General features: G+C 52.3%; 1 protein-coding gene across 12 annotated transcripts in view; it reads left to right on the forward strand.

Annotated features, from left to right (window-relative positions):
• The window catches only part of RREB1 (ras responsive element binding protein 1), a 155,226-nt gene that overhangs the window by 113,760 nt on the left and 16,207 nt on the right, over positions 1-25,259 (forward strand). For all 12 annotated transcript variants that reach the window (XM_035030798.1, XM_035030801.1, XM_035030806.1 and 9 more), the window contains 4 exons: positions 4,327-4,471; positions 5,023-5,156; positions 19,602-19,791; positions 20,830-23,728. In XM_035030798.1, coding sequence (XP_034886689.1) covers positions 4,327-4,471; positions 5,023-5,156; positions 19,602-19,791; positions 20,830-23,728 — 3,368 coding nt within the window. The remainder of the gene's footprint in view (positions 1-4,326; positions 4,472-5,022; positions 5,157-19,601; positions 19,792-20,829; positions 23,729-25,259) is intronic.

Below are 25,259 nucleotides of genomic sequence, written 5' to 3' on the forward strand. Positions count from 1 at the left end.
TGCGGTGGGACACTTGCCGTGGAGCTTGAATGGCCGGCACCAGCCCTAGGGTCCTGAGGTAGAGCAGCCGAGCCAGAAGGAACAGCGAGTGCACCAGCCCTGGGTCCTCTCTCCCAGAGAGAACCAGTATGTCTGCGAGGGCCTTGAGATCAGGATAGGGCGCCAACAAATGAGGCCTGAGAAATAGGCCGAGGCCACATTCAGTTCTAGGAAGGGAACTGTCAGAGAGGCCTGCGAGCAGGGCAGTGGTATGACATAGCGAGCTGTGTTTTAGAAGCTCGGTCTGGCTGTGGGGTAGAGAAGGCATGGGAGCAGGGCCAGAGGGAAATCAGGGAGGTATCCATTTAAAATAGTAAGACCAGCCGGTTGAAAATGCTGTCGTCGGGGGTGTTTTTTGCAGTGTTACCCATCCCTGAGTTATAAAGGTACTACCTCAGTCCTCGTGCGTAAATGCTTGCACATTTGTTCAACTCTTAATCTTCAAGACAAATTTCTGGAAGTGGAATTACTGGGGTAAAGGGCACACATACTTAAAATTCTGCTCCATGTTGCTCAGCCGCGTTGCAGAAAGGTCGTTACCATTTTTACTCCCATCACCAGTGTGAGAGCCACACTAACTCTGCTCATTTCTCATCCCTGCCAGTCTGGCAGATGAAAAGTTGGAAAGTGCTCGAGTGTAGAGTAGAGGAGACGGGCTCGATGGCAGTTGGAGTGAAGAAGTCACGGGGATGTTAGTTGGAACTGAGCGTGTGACATCCCTGTTGAACACGCACGCAGGAACCCCAGCTCTGTTTACGCCACCTGCAGAGGTGGTCGCCCCGGTCCTGTGCCCTGCACCCTCAGACCACATCCAGATTGCCGCTCCTTCTGATCCAGCGTGGCAGAAAGGATACCCACATACCGGGGCGCATCCCAAGGTTAGGAGGGACCGGTATAATTCAGCAGCGTTGAGAGCAGAGCCTGCGGGGGCTGGCTGGAAGAGCCGGAGTTGTCCAGTTTGGGGAAGAGAGACTTCCGAGAAACACAGTAGTCCTCTTGAATTAATTGAAGAGCTGCCGTCTCGGAGAGAATGTAGACTTGATTCGACGTTGCCCTCGAGGACAGATAGACATTTAAAGGAAGGATGGGATTTTTGGCTCAACATGGGAAAGATGGTCTTAATATTTAGCATCGTTGCAAATGGAAAAGTGTTGAGGCATCATGAAATGCCGATCTGTCCGGCGTGCTGAGGGGGAGGCTGGCTAGCACCTCAACTCCCTGCCAGTTCTGAGGCTCGTTGTAGTTGACTGGTTCTTAGGGTACAGGGAAACGAGAAGCATTTGTCCTTGAAATAAAACCTGACAGAAAAACAGACCCAAGCCTTCTAAAGAGGAGACCTAGAATTGCCCTCCCCGCCAGCCCCCCTGTCTGCTTTGGCCACACTCTGTGAGGAAGAGGCCATTACTGGCTCATTTTGGTGACACGCCCCACTTCCTGTGAGCGTTCGGGAGGAAGTGGACGGTTAATGTTGTCACTCCTACTGCCGGAGCCCCGGGAAGAAGGGAAGGGGTCAGGTTAGATGGAATCTCAACTACAGATCACATCCAACTTCAGAAACGGCTGAGGTTCCCAGACCCTGGCAGCTGAACTCTTGACTGAGTTGAGTTCGTGAGCCTGCAGCTGTTGGTCACCATGTTGCCGAAGAGATTGGAAACTCCCCGTGTCTTGGCCAGCAACCAGAGATGGAACCCCAGAAGGGAGCATGCTGAGGCTTTGAACCTGAGGCTCCCCAAAGGCCTCAGTCGGAGAACTGGAGTGGGTTGACGTGCTTGCCACCAAGCCCTTTGAGACTGCTTTGATCTGGTCTCCTTTTCCTGCCTTTAGCAACCATGCAGCTAAAGGGCAGCCCCAGTTTTTCAGAATAAGACAGAGGCAGGACTGGGGGCGGGGAATGATCTCTTTCATTCTCTTGATGTCTGGCTAGAGCTTGGTACCAGGTGCTAGGCCTTGGACTACAGTCACTCGGAGAGGAAGTGTCCAAGGTCAGGCTGGAGCCCTGAGGTTCCAAAATGTAGATCAAAGGCTTGGCCTTAGGAAGCAGCCTGGGGAGGGGAAGCCCAGGCTCCTCAGTGGGCACACCTGGGTCTGTCGTGGTCGTGTGGGCCCCGGGCATGTCAACCTCTCCACACTTGCGTGGCCTCGTCTGCAGAGTAGAAATGAGAATCTGTAAACTTCCCACCAGGTCCTCTCTGTGTGCTCACTGTTGTCCTTCCTCATCCTCTACTCTGTGGAAACAGCTTCGGTCACACATGCCAGAACTAGATAATAAAAGCATCGCTTTGTAAAAATGCGGATCCTATGATAGAAAAGGCATAGCTTGAAGTGAGCTAGTGAGCTGCTTAACGGTTGTCAGTCTCAGAGTTCCAGTATTCTCTGAGGTTATTTGTGGCCTCACGTTCATGGGCTCAAGTCACCTATCGGCTGTAGAGAAGGTATTCATCTTTAACTTAATTTCTGAACGATTTATTGACAGGGTTTGGTGCTAATTTACATCCCATAGTACTTTCCGTACTTCCTCAGTTTGTAGGTGCTTTACACATTTTTTTTTGCATTTCTAAAACTGGAATATGTGATACAGTAAATATCAAAAGAAACTTGCTAGCATTTTCCTTTTTCCGTCTAAATACACATAGTGAGCAGTCTGTAAATCTCAATCAGCTTGGAATAGAAGGGAATACTTAGAAGGAGGCGCTTGGTTCCCAGGAACTTTCCTGGGGCTTCGGGTGACCAAGAACTAACAATAAAGCATCATCTGGATAAGCTCAGCAAGAAATTAGGTGGACGTGGGCATGGTGGTTGTCCGTGGTTCTTTTCCATTTGCTCCCTTTCAATCTTCCTGCTCCACCACACTGACCCCCTACTCCCCACCCCAAGCCCTCCAACCCAGACAACAGAGGTTTGGCCTGAGGCCCATCTCCTCCAGGGCTAGGCCACATCCAGCGTGCTGGTGGATGGCTGGGCTGACGTTCTGTGGGCCGGGGCAGAGACGATCAGGGCTAGTGTGGGGGCCCTCCGCCTCCTAAAGTATGTCTGTAGAACAGAACAGGAGACACCCAGGGTCTCACCCCCACACACGGGGTAGCACGGGGCAGGGTTGTGGTGGGGAAAGGCTTTATCTCAGCCATCTCTTTGCACCATTGGCCCACGCCCCTGAATTTCTGCCCCTGCTTGTGGTTCGCAGGCTTCTTAGCCTTGTCATCCCCGGCCCGTCCCCTCTAAAGAAGGAGCTGAGCTGCGCTTCTTTCTGGATGTGTGACGGGACTGTTTCTGAAAGCCTCGCCATCTTTCCCCATTCCTCAGTGCTTCCCCAGTGAGATAATCCAATGAAAGAGCTCTTTCTAAAAAGCTGGGACTTCATTCCTACATCTGGCACAGTTTAACCCCAGTCAAAGATGATGATGGTGATGACGATTGTCATTAGGAAAACCAAACCCTTTATGTCACAAAGGAAGGAAATTGAGATTGACTGTCTTTCTGTAATCTCTCTCTCTCTCCTTATGGCCCTTGGGACCATGTTCTTAGGGTGTTTGCTTTAGAACTTGATAAAGTAAGGCCACCTAAGTCAGGTCAGCCATAAAGCTTTCTTACTGGGGCAGACAGACTGACTCTATGTAGTGCTTTCTCACACGTGTGTTCCTGGCCTGGCAGACGTTAGGGTCGCAACGTGCAACCTATTCATTCTGTTGCCCCAGCTACCCTCACTGTCTATGAATCCGCGTAACACCATGCGCAACATGGAAAGCCTTTTAGGTTCACTCCAGACATTTGCTGGGTTAGCACTTCTCAGATTTTACCCCCAGCATGCCTTCGAAAGCAGAGGAGAGCGAACACATGCTGCTGGCATTTGCGAGGTGGGTTCTGGGGGTAAATGCAGAGTGATCACTTTATGTGTGAACCGGCCGTATCTGGGAGTTCTTTATAGAATCATGTGTCCTGAAATAGTACCTTTCGTCTGAGTAAGTAGAAGAGGCAGTGAGATGTTTTTTTTCATCTCGTTAGTGTCAGTGAAGTTCATGAATGTCTTCCAATAGACAGCAAAGCATTGAGCAACATTTTTGGATAGCGCTTGTGAGGGCTTTATGGAGGGCTTCAGGGAGATCAGAGAAGGCTTTAAAAGGAGAGCAATCACTGTATAAATCCTACCGTCTATCTTAAAGAAAATTCAAGTACCAACACCTAAACGTATAATACGAAAAATGTAAAAGAAATCAACCAACTCAGTTTTTTGCCAAATCACATTGTGTGTGTGTGTGTGTGTGTGTGTGTATGTATGTGTGTTCTTTCCAGACATATGAAGATTCATGAGAAGGACCCTAACAGTGCTACAGCTACGGCCCCCCCATCCCCACTGAAGCGCCGGCGGCTGTCCTCCAAGAGGAAACTGAGTCATGATGCCGAGTCAGAGAAGGAAGACCCAGCACCTGCTAAAAAGGTTCTCGCCACCTCCCCCCAACCCCCCCGCACGCCGATGTGCCTAACCACGGGACTCCTGGCAGAAATACCTCTAGTCTTTATACTCACAGTCTGGGGACTTGGCAGACATCCATCCTAAGCTTTTAACCTGTGTTTTCCCACACTGTTTTTGCAAGGTGTCTTCAGGAAAGCGTACCTGTGTGCACTTCTCTGTGGGCCCCCCTCACTGAGCCCCATGAAATGAGGGGCTTATTTCATTGCTCTGTGCTTTTTGGTTTCTCCACCTGGAGTGGAAGCTTCCTACGTGTTAGGGACTCCTATTATTCTCTGTCCCTGTCAGATACTAGGTGCTCCATAAGCGTGGATTAGAAGGGATGAGTGGATTGAAGGTGGATGGATGGAAGCATTCGGTGAGGATTTGTTGCATGGATGAAAAGACTGGTCAGTGGCCTCCTTAATCCTTAGGAGGGAGGCCTCCCTGTAGATCCAGATTGAGTATTGGCTTCTTTTCTGAAGCAGACCCGTGTGGGAGACCTCCTTCATGACTTCACTTTTTTCTTTTCCCCCAAGATGGTGGAAGATGGGCAGTCGGGTGACTTGGAGAAGGTCGATGAAGTGTTTCACTGCCCCATATGCTTCAAGGAGTTTGTTTGCAAGTATGGACTGGAGACCCACATGGAGACCCACTCAGATAATCCACTAAGGTAGGAGAAAGGGAACGTACCTGTCCTCTGGAAAGCTCTTTTTCATTCCTGTGTCCTCGGACTTAGGACAGATCCTCACCGCCCCCCAACCCCCGCCCCCCCGGTCCTCCAAACTGAACTAAAGGGATTTGCCTTGGGTTTGGTGACAAGCCAGGCAGCTGAAAAAGGAGGGTGGTGCGGGGAAGCCAGGCTGAGAAGTGGCAGGAGGAGGAGGAAAGTGGCCGGAGCCACAGGATGTGCTCACCGAGGTTCGCTGTGCTTCCTTTTCGCTGCTGGCGAGGCCCCCAGAGCAGTTGCCCTGAGTGCCCCGTGCACAGGGCTTCTCCCATGACGAGGGGCTTTCGAGCAGCAGGCACATTTTCTGTAGCACAAGACGTGTCGCTTGTTAGCGATGATTGTTAGCTGTTCACGAATGTGTGTTGTGGACGGAAGGGCATACCAGCTACTCACCAGCGTTTCGGCTGGATCGGACTGGTAGCACAGAAACCTAAAAAAGCCTTTTGGGGTAAGAAGAGTTCTACTTCATGCAGGACACTCGGCCCCATGTGATGCCCGTCACAGGCGAACGTTGAGAGCTGATGTTCTGAGTTGCTGACTCCGGGTTTGCTGGGCCTTCCCCTGTCCAGGCAGAGACAGTGCACGGTGCTCGGACTCTCCAGCAGCGCTCAGGGCAGGGCTGCGGACGGGGCGCCCTCGGCTTTCCTTCCCCATCTTCTCGCAAAGCTTTCTCATCAGGCAGCAAGTCCTGTGTTCTTAGTGGCAGACAGGCTTGGGATGTTTGCGGCAGACTTGCCACTTTTTTTTTTTTTTTTTTAAGATTCTATTCATTTATTTGACAGAGAGAGACAGAGGGAGAGGGAACACAAGCAGGGGGAGTGGGAGAGGGAGAAGCAGGCTTCCCGCGGAGCAGGGAGCCCGATGTGGGGCTCGATCCCAGGACCCTGGGATCATGACCTGAGCCGAAGGCAGACGCTTAACGACTGAGCCACCCAGGCGCCCCAGACCTGCCACTTTTAAAATGCTCCTGCCATGGTTTTTAAGCACTGAGAAGAACGAGGTGCCACAGGGGAGCGACATGATCGGAAGGTCGTGTCCTGCAAGGCGCGGCTGAAGCTTCTCCCAGAGCAGGGGCGAGCACACGCACACCACAGCGCTGGCTTTCGGGAGGCAGCTTGGGAGTAGGAGTCTGGATACCTGTTGGACTCGCCGATGTATGGACCAGCTTTCCTCCCTCAGGACACGTGTTGGGTTGTGACTGGGGAGTGAAGAGGTCTGAGCCAGCTGAAGACTTTTGTGTCGAGGGAAAAGCCTCACCGTACATTAACCTAAAGCCATGTCAGATAACATTATACTTCATCATATCAGCTTGACATTTTTCCATTAGGGGAAAAAAGAATTTATGAAGAGTTTAAACTGCTGAGCCACTGAAGTGCTACAAATTGTCTTTTCATAACTCCCCCATCTCGAAATTGCCCACTGGCCGCGTAGGAGAGGGTATGGGCTGCTGGTCAGAACTCCTGCTCATATGGGACCTCGGTCGGCTGTCTGTGACCCTCGAAGGGGAGCTGGACCACATAATCCCCGTGTTCCTTTCCAGGCCTTATATTCTAGGGGTTGGTCTCTTAACAGCTGTCCTTCTGTCCACCAGGAAAAAGCACTTGGCTCTTCCTTTTGCAGGCCCTCTAGTCCTGAGAGATTCGGGAAGTTCATGGTTTCGTGAATGTCCACAGCATCCCCAGGATGTGGGCTTGTGGTGGGTGGTGAATATTGAAATAGCTTTCTCAACTGAGGACCCAAGCGAACAGAGGTGAGGCCTCACGTGGTGAGTCGTGGGCAGAGCCAGCAAGTGCACGTGGGACCCCAGCCCCTGCCCCGCGTTCCTTCCAAACAGCCACGCGACCGGGCGCTACGGAGAGTGAACGCGCTGCCCATCTCGGAACTCCTCTGTGTGTTTTATTTCACTTCCTACTTTAGTCTGGGATCCGATACCATCTTAGGAATGACCCATTTGCCTCCCTCTAGAGAATCCTATCCTATGGGGAAAATAATTTGACTCTGGCGAGACATTTTTGGGCAGCTGGTGCATGCCTGCACAACAGCGCTTACAGCCGTGAGAGAGGAAGCCCAAGTATGCCCTTCTTATGTGGTGGCCTGGATGAGGGTGTGGGCTCCGCTGGAGCGGGGCCTCCCAGACAAGCACCTGCCCCAGGGACAGGCTGGGCTTGCTACTCCGCAGCAGGGATGGGCCGTGCGTCGGACACCGGTTGTCCCATTCTGCACACTTCCATGGGTAATTCACTTGCCATGTCCCCAAGGCTGTGACAAGGCAGATGCACTGGGAAGTCGAATCTCAAGTCCAGCCTGTTTTCCTTGCCCACTCAGGAATAGTGACTTCTGTCTGGTGAGGGGTCGCCGGGAGGAGCTTTGTAGCCTGCTGGGGACTCAGCCCCTTTTGGCAGCCTTCCACCCCACTGGAGCCCCTGGATGCTGTGCCCGCAGTGCATCCTGTGTGGGGGTGAGCCAGCCGTCCCCTGTCTGGGGGCTGTTGCGATGTGGGGTGGGGCTTGCATCTGGAAACCAAAGGGACTTGATTATAGAACATAGTTAATTTCCCTCTTCTCCTCTCTGCTCTGCTGTTGCACGTAATAGCCTGCTATCAGAGGAGGCCGTGGGGGCAGGCAGGAGCCAGCAGGGCCCAGCCGGGCAGTGAACTGTGACAGTAGCTGGTGGGAGAGACTGCTTGTTAACCCAGAGCTAAAATAGACACCGACTCCATTTGCAAACCCCAGCGGCAGCAGAACCACAGTGGGATGCTACCAGTTTAAACAGAAAGTTTGTAACTCAAAACAGCTGTTGGCTTCTCGCTCTCCTGCCCTGACACACGCCCCACCCCCCAATCCCCAAAGCTGGCAGGGTGCCTGTTGTCCCTTAATAAAAAGTGTTAGAGAAGTCCAAACTGGTGTAAATGCTGAGGCTGTTCCCCGTTCCTGTTTCAAGTTCACGAAGCGTGTGTTAGCGCAGAGCAAAAGGAAGGCAGGAAGATGCTTAGAGCAGCTCTAGCCCTCAGTGCTGGGCGTTGCTTGTGCCGTGACGTGACCCGCGGCAAATCCGCAGCCCCCTACACAAGGGGGGCTGGCGGAGAGCCAGCATTTGGAATCAGACGTGATGGACAGAGTGTTTTAAATTTTCTAGTGGTCACGTTTTAAAAAGTAAAAAGAAATAGGCGAGATTGATCATGCTTTTTCACTCATTATAGCACTAATACCAAAATACAGTGTCAACACATAATCGGCATAAAAACTGCCAGTGATGTGTTCTGCATTTCTGGCTGCATACAGAGTCTTTGCAGTTCGGGGTGTGTGGCCCTTCTGAGTTCGAGCCAGCCACGGTTCAGGTGTGCAGAGCCCATCACCCAGGCGCAGGCCCGGACAAGCCCGCCTGCGGCAGGGAGGGCGCTGGGGCAGCGAGCAGCCTGGCGGGCGAGGCCCCCAGGCTTGGGTGTGAATGACTTGTCTTGGGCTCATGGGGGGCTGGGCCCGGAGGGGTGACAGCTCTCTGATTACTGTGGCTCTGGCATTGCGGCTGAGGGCAGACTTTATCAAAAGTTATTGTCCAGTCTCACGTGGCTTCTTGATGCAAGAAGGGCAGGTAATAGATTTAAATTATTTCAGTTAAAATGCATCCAAATGATTGAGTGCTGATGGTGTGCCCGGCACTTGACCAGACTTGAAGGAAAAAAAAGTGATGTTGGAGATGGGGCCCTCGAGTCAGAAAACAAGGAAATGGGCAGTTATAAAACAAGGCGAAGGGGATAAATTCGGGACCAGGAAGTGCATGGGTTGCCTGTGGTCAAAGCAGAGGGAGCCTGAGCGGGTAGGGTAAAGCTTCCCTTGAGTTTTCCACGGGACGAGGTGGTACTTCACAGTTTCCTCCAGGTGGAGGCTCTCCTCGGTCTGAGCAAGGTTGTTTGGAATCTAGGTCAGGAATTAGTCCTCAGGGAACACGAGTGAGCTCTGGCAGGTACACCCTCCCTGCTGGGGGTGGGCCTGTCCTCCACCTGCACAGTGGGGGTAAATGCTGTTACAGACGTGCAGGCCCGGCTGAAAGCCACCCCCTCGTCCTGGTGGTGGAGCGAGATGCCAGAACCTTCTTTCTTCTGGATTCTCAAGTGTTCCAAGGAATGTTTGGCTCCCTTCGCTGCACCACCCTCCCCATACACACCCCCATCACCTGCAGGGAGCCCCTCAGACTAATTCACATAGCATGACATTGGTCCCACACTTAAATGTAAGGAAAGAGTATAAAAAAATAGTCATCAGCATCTGTATTTAAGAGTCCCAGGGGTCGGTGTCTTGGCCAGGTGGAGGCAGGTTTGAAACGGTGCTGGGGGCTGATGGGGGAGGGGGGACAGATGCCCCCCACCCGGCAGACCACCCTGGAAGTTGGAGGCACCTTTGTCAGGATGCCCCTTCTCCCTTCTGCCCGAGGGGCCTCTCTGGAACTCGGGCTCTTGAGAGCCAAGGCGGCCACCAGCTTCTGCGCTCACCCCAGCCTGCCCGCCATGAAGCACTTCGGATCTGCCCTGACTTCACGCCACACTGGTTGGTTGGACGGTCCAGGCAGGGTGTCGGGACGCGGTGTGCAGTCTGGTAGATTCCTGGGCGTGGGGAGGGCAAGCTGCCGCCCGCCACCCGCCAGGGTACAGGGCCCTCACTGTTGCTCCCAGCAACTGGGAGAGATTAGTGCAGCTGTTGGATGTCAGTTCTCTGGCTGGGATGGGAGGGGAGGGTGGGGAGGGTGGGCACCAGGGCAGGAATGTCTGAACCGGGTGGGGCTCTGAGGAGGTTGTTTGCACTTACCCCTTTTTGCCTCTGGAGACAGAGCAGGGAAAAATGAAGCATGAAATCCCTTTAAAAAAGGAATGTCAGTCTCTCGATTAAAACACTGTAATGGGCAAGAAATTCAGTATCTCAAGGAAGTAGCCAGGGTGAGCTCAGCTTTCTCAGCAAGGTATCTCCCAGGTTCTGATGACAGGGGCCAGGCCCTCTGGCTGCCCAGAGAATGTGAGGGGCAGGAAAGGCTCCCAGGTGAGCCACTGTCCAGTGTCTGGCCATTAAGAATGTGCCCCGGGTTGGAGAAGAAGCTGGGACGTCACAGAGTGGGAGTTAAGTCGGCCAGTTCCATCCCAGCCTGCCGCCTAGCTTGTCCCTGGCCCCTGGGCCAGCCGAGGCTGGTTCTCTGTCTGGAAAACGCATTTGCGGACTGTGGTGAGGAGGAAGGGGGACAGTCCAGTCCTCGGCTGGGTATCCCATTCCAAGGAAACTGAGGCGTCGCATTCAGGGCCTTCTCCCAGGTATTGTGTATTTGACAAGAGAACATGAAAGCAGTCTGCCCTTGAGTCCTCATTGTCATAGAGCACCCCTTTCATCTAGTTCTGCTTTTGTAAAGGTTGGGAAGCTGAATGACCATTTAAATTTGGTTTGAGTCCTACCTACCGCATTTTGTAATCCTTGTTATCCAGCTGTGAACTCTGGATAGTTAGAAGCTTGAAAGGACTGGCTAGCTTTAAAGAGCAGAGCCACGCATCATTTTCCTTGGATGGTTGGGGAAACCAGAGATTCTAAAGAAATGCTTCCTAATGTTTGAAATTTGCCAGAGCGGCCTTTCAAAAATTAAATATGTTTAGCATAGGGGGAAAAATATATATGTATATAATTTATATAAAAACCCTTTCTTGATGGAGGTCCCCTGCCCCTTAATTGCCATCATATCCTGGTAGATGTGGTGTTGCCTTAAAGGTGAGGCACCTGGTGGGGAGGCGCTGGTTATCTCTTCGGCCTGCTCTTAAGCTTTTCTGTGGACTTCAGAGTTCTCTTCCTGTTCTGGAGAGCTGAGGTCACCAGATGAATACAGTATTACTGCAGTGAGCACTGGGAGGAGCTAATCCCCAAATCTGTTTAGCTGCAAGGTTTCTGTTTTTTGTTTTAAAGCTTCTTGCTTTCCACTTCGGTAAACCCCATTGCTAGTAACTTTGCCTTCAAATTTACCTTGGCTTGACTCTCAGTCTTGGGTGTGTTTGTAGGCTTCCTTCCCATCGTAGGCACTTTGGGAAGGCTATTTGGAAAACCCACTCCGGTTGGTGGGCACACATTCCTTATTTCAGGGCTGGTGTCCCGGATGGTGACAGTTATTCCTGATAGGGTAACTGTTCGCTCTCCTATGAGCCTTCAAACTGCTGGCTTTGTATCAGGCTTCCTCTTGGACCCTCACCCCCTACACAGACTGCTCAGACCATAAGAGCGCATTTATCGCATTTCTACCCCAGATCAGGGTTATATAGTTTTCTTTGAAGAAATCAGTAAGAAGGATGTAGCATCTTCTCACAAGGGCATGGCTTATAAAAGAACTGGTATCATGGTGCCCTGTCTCATTGTCACAGGTGTCCATCTTCAATTCATGACTTTAAAATTTTAACTTTTGTCTTTTTTAAGACTAGTGGTGGATCTGGGTATGGATGAGAAGATCATTCATTGTCACTCAAGTCCTTTGAGAATTGAAAGGACAGAGCCCTCAGCTAAGGAAGGAGAGTTATCTCCTTGACCTGCTGGCTTCTTCCAGCCCATGCCTCGCTGTCCCCGGGCCTGTGACAGCCGGCGGCAGAGGCTGAGCTGTGGCTACAGGACCCGTGCAGGTCACTTCACCTGTGAGAATTGGGCTCTCTACCAGGCCAGCCCACGTCAAATCTAGGGCCAATCTGCTGTGTGATTTTGCTTATTTGCTTAATTTCTGCAGGAGAAGGGACAGGAAGGGCTGTGGATAAAGTGTATATATTGAAGGCTCTCTGTGTTCGTGGTGTGTCCCTCCAGCCCGCAGGGGCCGCAGTGGAAACTTGGCTCACCCCCCTGCATGCTGCTGGGAAGCATTTCCCTCCCCTAAGACCCCCCACCCCGGCCCTCTCCTATCTGTGCTTCACTCCTACCCATACCCCTTTGGTGACAGTGCAAGTGGTGCTAAGGGAGGTGGGGGGAGGGCGGGGGGAGCAGATAAGCTGCAGACAGCTGCTTCAGCCTTCTGCTGTTAGGACAGCCCTGACTGCATGCCCCAAAACTATACCTCCTGCCTTCCCACCCACCCCTACCACAACTGCAGAGCCCCGGCCCCGGTAATAGGAGCCACCATGACCGAGCAGCCCTGCGGGAGGCTGGGATGTCACATGGTGGGGAGGGGGGAATGGTATGATCTCCAGGATTCTCAATTAAGTTTTCTTTCTGAGAGAAGCATTTGCTAACATGTGCTGGAATTCAGGTGTTTTCTGGGTGAACCAGGCTCTGGTGAACTGTCTTGGAGTCCAGAAACACTATTTCTGTGAGCAGAGTGATTTGGAGTTCACACATATACAGGTGTGTGTTTGTAAGTTGAGGATGGGCCGAATGTCCATCTTAGCACTCATCCCTGTGTTTGATATGTAACCTCACCTGTCTTTAGAGTGTTTCCCACTGATGAGTTTTTGTTTTCCTTAGAGTAATTTATTTCAGTATGTGATGTAAAAAGAAAAAAAGTTTTGTTTTTAGAAGAGTTCTATTGGCATCTGTTAAATCCTGTGACTAGGATTCCCTAGTTACACTTTCCCCCAAATGCGTTGATCTTACTGACAGTGAAGTTCTCCATTTGGGAAAGTTGCCCGCCTCTTGCATTGCCGCGGTATCAGAAAGCAATCTCTTGAGTTTGTAAGCTTTCCCTCTGGCACACTGTCCGAATCGCACACAAGATGAAATCGTCCTCCAGCGCTCCGCGGTCCTATGACTTCCAAAGTGCAGTCCTGCTCCTTCAGCATGTTCTGCAGTGGTACAGTCCGTGAGTTCCTGGAGTGGCGTCCAGGGCAGGATGGAGACATCCCACAAGCCGGGGGGTGAGGGGAGAGTTTTGGGGCCCACCCGACCCATGGCTGTGGTCTTCATGAAGACTGATAAGCCCAAGGGAGGTTAGCAAACACCCCCAGATCAGAGCCCGCAGCGAACAGTGTCGCCCACAGAGTGACAATGGTCTCCATTGTCCCTGAAGAGCTCTTTAGAAACAGTTGCAGAGTGTTCTTCCCGGGGCCTTGGGAAGGCTGGTTGAACCAGGGTGTCTCTGGCTGACAAAGGCCCGTCCAAATGTTTCTGGGTGATGGTTTTCCACACTGGTTTTATTTAAGGTCTGCCAACAGGTGCTGAGCGGGAGATGGCAAGCAGTGTTTTTCTGTGGGGTTTCATTTTCTTCCTTTTAACCATCCCCACGATGTGCTTCTGGTTTCAAAGCAGGTTTGTTTTTTGGGTTTTTTTGTGTGTTTTTTCCCCCTCTGCCACTTTTGAGCAGCTTATGAGATGGCATTCTGTATCTTTTCAGAAGTGAAATAGGAGCGCATCGATTGAATCCCATGAATTGGAGATGCGTGAAGTTGTGGCTCTGGGCCTTATTTAAATTTTATTAGAAGGCTCTGAGTGCATGTGCAGGCTGGGATGGCATGCACTTCTCTTCTGAGCTGTGGCCCCAGGAGCAGGGGGGGTGGCAGGGGGTGGTGGTGGGGGGAAGCAGGTGGTGCAGGACAGAGGGCGACCAGGAAGAACATGCATTTCTCCCGTGAGTCTCAAGGATTAAACAGAAGCAGTGGGGACAGTGGTGAAGTTCTTGAGAATGAAGAGCGAGAACACATCCTTTGGAAATTAAAATTCATTTTCCCTGAGTTTTCATGTTTGCTGTCGTGGCCAGGAAATGGGCTATTCCTGACGGTTTTGTTCCTAGCAATATACGGTCATGGTTAAGTTTGGAGTAGCACCTTGCAGTTTTCCAAGGATTTTATTCTCTGTCACTGACAGTAACTCTGACAATCCCCATGTTACAGAGGAGAGAGCAGTCAGGGGCTCAGAGGAGGATGGGGAAGAGCTCTCCCAGGCCTGGGATATCGGGTGTCCACAGATTTGAGGACCTGTCACTTAATTCTCACTATAGTAAGGAGGTCATGGAGGGAGCAATTCCTGTCTCAGGCCTGTGTGGGAAATTTTGCCCTATAGGCAATCAAAATACAGAGGAAATAAGTTGTCCAAGATTGCACAACCTCCACTTCCCCTCCCACTGTCTCTGGTCCCCGAGCGTATCCCACACTGCTCCCCAGCTGCCTTCCACGGGGGACACAGAGCTTGTGGTTGGTGCTGGTTAATTCAGCTGTGAGTTCACTGAGCACCTATTATGTGTGAAACTGTCCTAGATGCCAGAAACGGGAGGGGCTTGAAGGTGAACGAGAGAATGGAAGGGGGGATAGACCTGTTAGAAGTGAAGAAAACTCGGTGTCATTAAAAACTCATGGCTACGATAGCTGCAGTCAGCTCTAACTGCCATATTATGAGACCCTGTCCTCCCTTTTAGAAAACCGACTTGTGACGCCCCTCACATTGAGTATTCATAGCCAACAGTTCACTAGTGCAGTAGACTCAGGAAAGGTATTCAAAAGGTCTCTAGGGTACAGGAGAAAAATAAGAGAACTTTTCTTCCCAGGGGCACCTGGGTGCCTCAGTCGGTTAAGTGTCTGCCTTCAGCTCACGTCATGATCTCAGGGTCCAGGGATCGAGGCCCACATCGGGCTCCCTGCTCAGCGGGGAGCCTGCTTCTCGCTCTGCTTGCCGCTCCCCCTGCTTGTGCTCTCTTGCTCAAATAAATAAAATCTTAAAAAAAAAAAAAAAAAAAAGTCCAAACCTGGAAGTGAAAGATGTTGTATTAGGAATATGATCCATGCAGTGACCCAGACCTGGATCTTCTCTCAGTGCAGTGAGACTCCAGCGTAAGCCCTTGGGGAGTGAATGTGCAGTCGCTTACCATTAACTCCCAGTCGTTCTGTTCTCAAAGATTGCAGCCAACACAGAATTAGTGAATATTAAACCGTGGCTCCTAGAGGAAACACAGGGTTAGTTGCTTGCGAGCCTCTGCTTGCCTTTTCATCAGCTAATCAATAACAGACCCTGGTTTTATGTTTGTTTCTGCTTAAAGAAATCATACTTAATAAATAGCACTGACTCGGGGACCGGGAACTCCCAGCCCCCAGCACCGTAACTCGTGCCTGAACGAAGCTTGTGGGACACACGCACGTTCTGCCATCAGGCACATCCCAGCTCCTCGAGCTGACGCTCGGGAGACAGCGCTTTGGCGCTGTGCTTGGAGCCCATCTCAGACCACAGAACCACCCACAAAGAGCACAGAAACGCGAGAACTGTGGCACTAAGTGGACCGTGTAAGGGTTTACAGTAGGGGCTGGGGCAAGACGGCGGAGTGGCTGCAGCCGGGAACGCGCACGGTGGGCGACTCGGCTCTTTCCCCTCTCGGGGCGGGTCCTCAGGCACCCTGCGAGTAGTGACGCGGATTTTCAAGTACGTTGTAGCAAGTGGGCAAATTGACAGATACGGAATCTGCCAGTAATGAGGATCGACTATATATGTTTTAGGTTAGATAAAATAGTACACGGACGCGTGACTTCATTTTTTTTTTTTTAAAGATTTTATTTATTTATTTGACAGTGAGAGAGAAAGAGAGAGCACAAGACGGGGGGAGCGGGAGAGGGAGAAGCGGACTCCCTGCTGAGTAGGGAGCCCGATGCGGGACTCGATCCGGGGACTCCAGGATCATGACCCGAGCCGAAGGCAGTCGCTTAACCAACTGAGCCACCCAGGTGCCCCGCGTGACTTCATTTTAATGCACACCACACCTGAGCCCTTTACCTGACTTTGACCGTGAATCCCTCCGCTGCGGTGGTCTTCACAGGGAAAGCTGAGCAGGGAGCCAGGGCCAGCCCCCGGTGGATCACACACTCACTGACTCTTACTAGCGCTGTCTCACAGAGTTGCTAGGATGAATGAGTTCAGGTATTTGTTGTGATATTGCAGCATCCGGTGCGGGTGAAGATGAATTTAAAACACTCTGCAAATGTCCTGCGCAAAATGTATGTAGTCGGTGCTCGCTCTTCATTTGGAAAGAGCAAGTGTGGACATCAGGTGCAGAGTGCCCACGAGTGGCAGCCCTTGGCACCTGCCCTCGACTTTGTTGCCTCCTCTTGTTCTCACCTTCCAGGGAAGGCACAGACCAGCTCCCGTTTCCCATGGCTTCCCAAGCCTCACCTGCTTCTGGCCAAGCCTGGACAGAGGGGAGGAGGCAGGGAGAGAGAAAATCAGAACCATCTCCAGTTCACAAAGGCCACACCAGATGAGGCCACAGGCTTGACTGCCCAGCCCGCCGAGTGTGGCTCACTCTGCCTGCACGTAAATCCCAGCTGTGGAGCCTTCCTGAGCCCTGGGCTCCACACCTCCCTCCCGCCCCGGCCCCTCCACCTTTTTCCCAGAGGCTCCGACTCAGTGTAAGGGCTTCTCTTCTGGGGTTTTTAATAAATTGAACCCCACCACCACCACCTGCATCTGCCACAAATAGTGCTTTGGATGTTGTTGAAGCTCAGAAAAAGAGACGAAAAGTCAGCCCACTCTCATTAGCCATTTGTAATTAGATGTTGCTCTCTTTTTTTTTTTTTCTTCTTTAGGTGGTTCTCTCTTTTACATGTATTAGGATCATGTTAAACTTCTGCACAAGTAAAGAGCACAGTGTGATGAACCCTCATGCACCCATCCCCCAGTTTCAGGAATTCCCAGCCCATGGTGTTTCATCTCTTCCCCCATCCTAGATAATTTGAAAACAAGTCCCAGGCATCATATTTCACTTAACAACATCTCATTACGTATCTGTAAAGGAAAGGGACTTACAAAAAAAAAAAAAACACAACCAAAATATTACCACAACTTAAGTAACAGTGATTTCTTACTATCACCCGATGTCTGGTTGGCATTAAATGTCCCCAGTCCAGACATTTCTCTCCAGCTCAGGGGAGAGCTTCCAGCTGACCACTGGGGTGGTGATGGGGTGGTGACGATGAGGAGTGTGCTGTTGAACTTGAGTCTGAGGGGACTGGAGTCACCGCGGTAGAAGAAGAAAGTGTCATTTCCAGGATGGCAGGACGGGACAGAGGTGCTGTGGGGCCCCAGGGGTCACAGCCCCCCCACATGTACGGCGTGGCACACTGGAGCAGCTGTGGCCAGGCTGCTTCCTCATGACCTAGTCCTCTGGGTGCTTTGGCCAGGGTTCCCCGTGGTTGGGGGGGCCACCCTCCAGCCCCCCTGAACATGAGCCGCGTGCGTGCAAGGGATTGCGGCGGGGGGGGGGGGGGCAGGAAGTGGCACCGTGTGGGCCCGCGGCCGTGAGCACCGTCAGCACCTAAAGGCAGCCTGGGTTCTCTGTGACCCTGCCTTCCCTGGAGCCCTTGTCACACTTGGTGAGCCGAAGCTCCGTTCCCTCAGGTGCAGTTTTGTGTTTTGAGCAGCTCGCGGGAACCCGGTATTCCAAATTTAATGGAACGATGGCAGGAATCTCGATGGCGAGATGTGGCTGGGGTGGCCCTAGAGACAGGAGCGGTGGACATACAGCAGGACCTTGCTTGCCATGGCCTGCCACAGCGCGGTAAGGACAGCTGAGTTGCACGTACTTGGTACTTCGTTTCAGTGCAAGAGGAAAATGAGTTCAGCTGCTTCATGGTGATTTATTATCTATTTATTAACAGAGAAGAATTTCAGAGCTAAGAAGGTTTCCGCTAAGGTGTGTGCAGTGTAAATCCCGGCAGGTTGCTCTGCCCCTCAGTGACCCACGTTCCTTCCCTATAGAGCACCACTAGCACCTGCTTTAGGGGTTTTGTGAGAGGCAGATGCGTTTGTACATGCAAATACTTGGAAAGGTGCTAGGCCCACAGCCCTAATAGAACTTCTGCAGTCACAGAAACATAGAAATGTGTTAGATCTGCACTACCTGAGGCCATTGTTGAAATGAGAATAATGTGACTGAGGAAATTTTAATTAATTTAAATAGCCACATGTGGCTCCTGTGGGCACTGTATCCAGTATGGATCTAGGGGATATTGATAATACTGTAATGATCAGGTGGTCGTTAGGATGGTTCTCAGTGCAGACCCAGAAGGTGACACTGGTACGAAAGAGTAGAGGAGGCATCATAAAATGCATTTGGGGGCACGTCGGTGGCTCAGTCACTTAAGCATCTGACTCTCGACTTTCAGCTCGGGTCCTGATCTCAAGATTGTGAGATCGAGCCCCACGTCAGGCTCTGCGCTGGGCATGGAACCTGCTTAAGATTTTCTCTCTCTCCCTCTCCCTCTCCCCCCCTCCCTCCCTCTCTCTCTCTTTCCCCCTCTCCCTCCCCCTGCTTCCCATGCTCCATCTGCTGCCCATCCTCCCTCTCACTCGCTCTCTCTCCATCCCCCTCTAAAAAAGAATAAGTAAATAATAATAATAAAATGCGTTTGTTTCACATCTTTGTGGCCCAGGACACTTAAGGTGTAGGTCATCTCTGAGGTGGAGGGTGCTGATCTTTAGATGGACTGCATCCGTGGGAGTCTTTCAAGGAAAAGGCAACAGCATCGTAACAGGTGTAGGCGGGAGGATGAACGGGGTTCATATTTTTTTTTTTTAAAGATTTTATTTATTTATATGACAGAGAGAGACAGCGAGAACAGGAACACAAGCAGGGGGAGTGGGAGAGGGAGAAGCAGGCTTCCCGCTGAGCAGGGAGCCCGATGTGGGACTCGATCCCAAGACCCCGGGATCATGACCTGAGCCGAAGGCAGACACTTAACGACTGAGCCACCCAGGCGCCCCGAACGGGGTTCATATTTTATCTTTGCTTCCGTACTGGCTGTGTGACCTCAGCCACGTTGCATAAGGTTTTTGAGCTTCGGTGTTTCCATCTGTAAGATGAAAGTCAGGATACCCACCTGCCTACCAGGGGCATGCTCTGTGCCCCTGCAGGATGCCTTGCTCCTAGTCTAGGAGCCAGGGTTGTCTTTCAGATAATGGATGGTAATAATATCAGAATTGAATACATAGTTACTGTCGTGTGCTACTAATTCACTTGGAGAATTTGATTATCATTTCATCCTGATCATTTCATCCCCATTAGAGACCAGGGATGCTCTAGATTCTGCGCAAATGTATGCTATTTGACTTTTAAAGATTTATGATAATTAGAGTCCATTGAGCCAAGGGAGGGAGCAAAACCTTTGAAATGATCGCTCTATGCTGCATAATTCAGGTAAGACAAAGTAAGCCTGCAACCGTGGCTTCAGGTTTCCGGCTAAACTTACTGGACACACCTGTTCTGTCTGCAAAGATTAGGATACCCAGAAATTGGTAAAATATAACTTTTTTAAAGTGAAGAGTTTTCTTGGTGCTAACCACGAACAGAGTGGCTTCTTGATGTCCTATCATTTTTATTTCAATTGAAATGAAGCAACAAAAAATTAGAACGCGCTACTGGACAAGTGGAAACTCTGACTTGGCTGCTCCCTTATATCCTGTCCCTTTTTCCTGCCAGATGTGACATTTGCTGCGTAACCTTTCGAACACATCGAGGACTGCTGCGGCACAACGCACTTGTCCACAAACAACTTCCCAGGGACTCCATGGGAAGGCCTTTCATTCAGAACAACCCTTCCATCCCTGCTGGCTTCCATGACTTAGGATTCACTGACTTCTCCTGTAGGAAGTTTCCTCGAATTTCTCAGGTACTTTGCTCGGCCTGTGGACCCAGCAGCCACCTCCATGGGCCACGTCGTTGGACTAGACCCCCTCACCCTGAGGCTTCCCTTCCTTAAAATGTTGTCAGTTGGGTTTTGTCTTTCTTTTAATCACAACCTTTTCTCTTGAAATTCAGCTTGATCCTTTCAATCTTCATTGGGTCATTAAACTGAGAGGGATAGGTGGGCTTTTATTTTGTGTTGAATTTCTTATTAACTTGAGTATGTGTCTAGCTTACCTGTGCTTTTTGCCTGTTCTTGGGGCATTTGGATTTAAGGTTGTGAATTGCTCACCACCCCTACTCCAGCCCTATCTGAATTGAATTTGTATTTTTTTAAATATTTCTTTAATATCCATGTTACAGGTAAATATTTCTAATGTTGTAGTTTCTATTAAAAATGTTTGGGGTCATTATTAACCTGAACCATATTTGTTCTCTGCCTACAAAACACCTGCCAAAGCCATTTTGAAACTATTTTTTTTAAAAAACTGGGATAGAGGATGTCAGCAGGGAAACTCTTGAGGCACAGAATCCTGAAGTTCAATGACTTATTCCATATGTATACACACACATATATGCATATTACCCACACGTATGCACTCACATAACCCTCCCCCTAGGTGGCGCTGCCTCACGCCCCTGCCCAGGCAATGCCCTTTCTCCCACAATCACGAGGGTAGCCAGTTCTCCACTGGTGGCAGGAAGTCCCCAGCCCATTAGTTTTCCAGGACACCATTTTTAAAAAGAGAATTAATCCTGTCTTTGTGCTGTTGTTACTTAACCATATTTCATTGCTTCTCTGAGATACCCTAGAGATTGATGTCATTCATCAAGCAAGATGACGCTTGAGATGCTTTGGGGGGGTTTTCCTGATTCAGCCCGGGACAGGAATTAGCAAGCAGCGGGGAGGCCAAGGCTGGGGACTGGGGCAGCTTATACAACAGATACCTTCTGCATCTCAGGGTAGTGATTATTTTTAAATCCTCTCTATTCCCTTGCTCTTGCCTACCCGGCTTCCATGCAGGCCTGGTGTGAGACAAACCTACGAAGGTGCATCAGCGAGCAGCACCGTTTCGTCTGCGATACGTGTGACAAGGCGTTCCCCATGCTCTCCTCGCTCGCCCTGCACAGGCAGACCCACGTCGCCACGGACCAGGGACGGGAAAGGCTGCAGGCCAAGACCCTGCCCGGGGACGCCCTGGACCAGAAGGTCTTCCTGGCCTTGCTGGGCCTGCAGCACTCCAAAGACGCCAGGCCTGCCCCTGCCGAGGAGCCCTTGCCCGATGACAACCAAGCAATACAGCTCCAGACACTCAAGTGTCAGCTACCTCAGGACCCCGGCTGCACCAACATGCTGAGTCTGTCTCCTTTCGAAGCTGCTTCCTTGGGCGGCTCTCTCACGGTCCTCCCGGCTACCAAGGACAGCATGAAGCACCTGTCCCTGCAGCCCTTCCAGAAGGGCTTCATCATCCAGCCCGACAGTAGTATTGTGGTCAAGCCCATCTCTGGCGAGTCGGCCATCGAGCTGGCTGACATCCAGCAGATTCTGAAGATGGCAGCCTCCGCCCCCCCTCAGATCAGTCTTCCGCCTCTCTCCAAGGCCCCTGCTGCCCCTCTGCAGGCCATCTTCAAACATATGCCCCCTCTGAAGCCAAAGCCCCTGGTCACCCCGCGGACGGTGGTGGCCGCGTCCACGCCCCCGCCTCTCCTCAATGCCCAGCAGGCCTCCCCGGGCTGCATCAGCCCCAGCCTCCCCCCGCCGCCCCTGAAGCTCCTCAAAGGCCCCATGGAGGCAGCCTCCAGTGCCCACCTGCTGCCGTCCCCGGCCGGAGCCCAGCCAGACACCGCCGCGCAGCTCTTCCTGCAGCAGCCGCGGGTGGACCTGCCGGGCCAGGCCGAGATGAAGACGCAGCTGGAGCAAGATAGCATCATCGAGGCCTTGCTGCCCCTGAGCATGGAGGCCAAGATCAAGCAGGAGATAACGGAGGGGGACCTCAAGGCCATCATGACCGGGCCCGGCGGCAAGAAGACGCCAGCCATGCGCAAGGTGCTCTACCCCTGCCGCTTCTGCAACCAGGTGTTCGCCTTCTCCGGGGTGCTGCGCGCCCACGTGCGCTCCCACCTGGGCATCTCGCCCTACCAGTGCAACATCTGCGACTACATCGCCGCCGACAAGGCCGCGCTCATCCGCCACCTGCGCACGCACAGCGGCGAGCGGCCCTACATCTGCAAGATCTGCCACTACCCCTTCACCGTCAAGGCCAACTGTGAGCGGCACCTGCGCAAGAAGCACCTCAAGGCCACCCGCAAGGACATCGAGAAGAACATCGAGTACGTGAGCAGCAGCGCTGCCGAGATGGTGGACGCCTTCTGCTCCCCGGACACGGTGTGCCGGCTGTGCGGCGAGGACCTGAAGCACTACCGCGCGCTGCGCATGCACATGCGCACGCACTGTGGCCGCGGCCTGGGCGGCTGCCCCAAGGGCCGCAAGCCCTTCGAGTGCAAGGAGTGCAGCGCCGCCTTCTCGGCCAAGCGCAACTGCGTCCACCACATCTCGAAGCAGCACCTGCACGTGCCCGAGCACGACATCGAGAGCTATGTCCTGGCGGCCGGCGGCCTGAGCCCGGCCCACGCGGCTGCCGAGGCCTCGGGGAGGGTCGAGGACGGCGGCGGGACCTTCGGCGAACGTAAACCCCTGGCCCCCTTCCCGGAGCCGCAGAACGGCTTTCTTCACGGGGGCCCCCCCCAGCCTCTGCCTCCCCACGTCTCCGTCAAGTTGGAGCCCGCCAGCAGCTTCCCGGTGGACTTCAACGAGCCCCTGGACTTTTCCCAGAAGGGCCTGGCCCTGGTCCAGGTGAAGCAGGAGAATGTCCCCTCCTTCCTGAGCCCCTCCTCCTCGGCGCCCTATGACTGCTCCATGGAGCCCATTGACCTGTCCATCCCCAAGAACTTCAGGAAAGGAGACAAAGATGTGACTGCTCCCGGCAAAGCCAAGAAGCCTGAGCAGGAACCAGGGAGCGGCGAGCAGCCGTCTCCCTGTCCTCCGCCGTGCCCTACCCTGCCAGTGACCTTGGGGCCCAGCGGAATCCTGGAAAAACCCGTGGCCTCCGCAGCCACCACTCTGGAAGCCCACGCTCAGCCCCTGCAGGGCTCTGTTCAGCTTGCTGTCCCCATCTACTCGTCAGCTCTGGTCAACAGCTCCCCCATCTTGGGCAATCCCACCCTCATCAGCAGCCCAGCGGTGTTGCGGCCGCTGCGCCCCAAGCCCCCGCTGCTCTTGCCAAAGCCCCCCGTGACAGAAGAGCTGCCCCCACTGGCCTCCATCGCCCAGATCATCTCATCTGTGTCCTCGGCCCCCACCTTGCTGAAAGCGAAGGTGGCCGACCCGGGGCCCACGAGCCCTGACAGTAACAGCACAGCTCTGGACAGCTTAGGAAGCGCGGCCCCCAGGGCTGCCGCCGCCCCCGCCAGCACCACCAGCCCAAAAGAATCCAGCGACCCGTCCCCTCCTGCCAACAGCCCGGAGGCGCCCTCACCCACCGAGCAGGGGCCAGTGGGCTTGTCCAAGAAGAGGGGCCGGAAAAAGGGCATGAGGAGCCGGCCCCGCTCCAGCAGCGGCGGGGTGGACCTGGACTCCAGCGGGGAATTTGCCAGCATCGAGAAGATGCTCGCCACGACGGACACCAACAAGTTCAGTCCGTTTCTACAGACTACAGAGGATGACGCTCAGGATGAAGTGGCCGGAGCCCCCGCGGACCCCCACGGGCCCAGTGACGAAGAGCAGGGCAGCCCTCCTGAAGACAAGCTGCTGAGGGCCAAGCGGAACTCCTACGCCAACTGCCTGCAGAAGATCAACTGTCCCCACTGCCCCCGGGTCTTCCCCTGGGCCAGCTCCCTCCAGAGGCACATGCTCACACACACTGGTAAGAGGGCCCGCCACGCCAGGAGTGCTACTGCCCGGAGGGGAGGCTGTGGCCTGTCTGGCCCGGGGAAGCCGGGGGGAGCGGGACGGGGAGCAGGCTTGGAAGCGTAGAACCCTTTCCCCACGCCCCCACTTTCAGCTTCTCCCTCAGTCTCAGAAGCAGGGGGCTTGCCTGGTGGGGCCGAGAGTTCTTCCTTGTGCACCCTTGTCACCAAAATCACCTGTTCCCGCTGTCTGGGCCCCCGAAGGGCTGCTGGTGAAGGCAAGTGTTACACGTAGGTGTTTAGGGGTGCGAAGGGTCCTGGGCCCGTTGGATCATGGACTTTCATACACTTCATCCCTTCAGCAGGATGTAGTAAGATTACCAGGTGACCCACAGGAGGCAGTGAGGAAAAAGTAGAAGTTGTTATTAAGGGATCGGCCACGGTGGACTTGCTGCTTTGGCAGGAAAAACTGCATCCCCAGTTCTGCAGAGCAGCTTTTAATATGTTGAACGTTCCGTGAAGTCCTTTTGACTCCAATATTCTTAAGGGAATATTTGCCCAATATTCTTAAAGGGAATATTGCAAATTCACAGTTCTCTTTCATTTCGCTAAGGCAATCCCAGCTTCCCAATTATGGGGAAGATCAGTGACAAATAGTGGGTAGAATTTTTTTTTTTTTAATTTTATTTATACTAAAATCAACAGCTGTTCCGGAGAAACACCCAGGTATAATCGTATTCTAAGTCTAATGTTTGGACTTAAATCGCCAAAAAGATAGCCCCAAGTATTTTTCAAGCGTTAGTTTCTATATGTTGATTTTTAAAGAGAAGTTGAAGAGGGTACATTTTAAGTAATTTTATACCAGGTACTTTGCATAGTCACATGACCATACACTCTCCTCTTAATTCTAATTTACTGAATATTTATACAGGGTTTATATCATTGAGCTAAAGGTAAATAGGGTGAGAGCCTTAGCCTTTTGGAGATTACCACCCGAATACTAATGGGTAGGACCTAAAACCCAATAGAGAATTATATCATACAGGATTGCCAGATAAAATCCTGGATGCTAGTTAAATTTAAATTTCAGATAAAAAGCAAATAATTTTTAGTGTAGGTATTTTTCCATGCAGTAGTGGGGATAGACTAAATACTGAATTGTCATTTATTTATCTGAAATTCAGACTGAAGTGCTTTTAGTTGCTAAATCTGGCTTACAAGGCTTAGGACTGGCGAGGGGGAGGTCCTGGGAATGAGGTGTGAGCCACGCTCTGTACCCAGGTGGAAAGGCTTCATTCAGAAGTGGTGGTGATCACAGAAGCTTCCAAGAGCCCATGGCAGGCTGTTCTACTAGTGAGGGAGGTCGGTCGCCGAGCAGTCCCTGGGAAACGGGGAGGGGAGAGCAAGTGGGCCGGGGTGGGGGGTGCTCTCTCTGGGCTGGTGGGACCTCGAATCCAGGACTCAGGTGGCAGCAAGCCAGGAGCGCCTGTCCACCAAGGACTCCACTACTGAACAGAATTTCTAGATTTGTGAAGTATATGCTACATT

Source organism: Mirounga leonina, unplaced genomic scaffold, assembly GCF_011800145.1.
Source record: "Mirounga leonina isolate KUSES-001 unplaced genomic scaffold, KU_Mleo_1.0 Mir_366, whole genome shotgun sequence".
NCBI lineage: Eukaryota > Metazoa > Chordata > Mammalia > Carnivora > Phocidae > Mirounga > Mirounga leonina.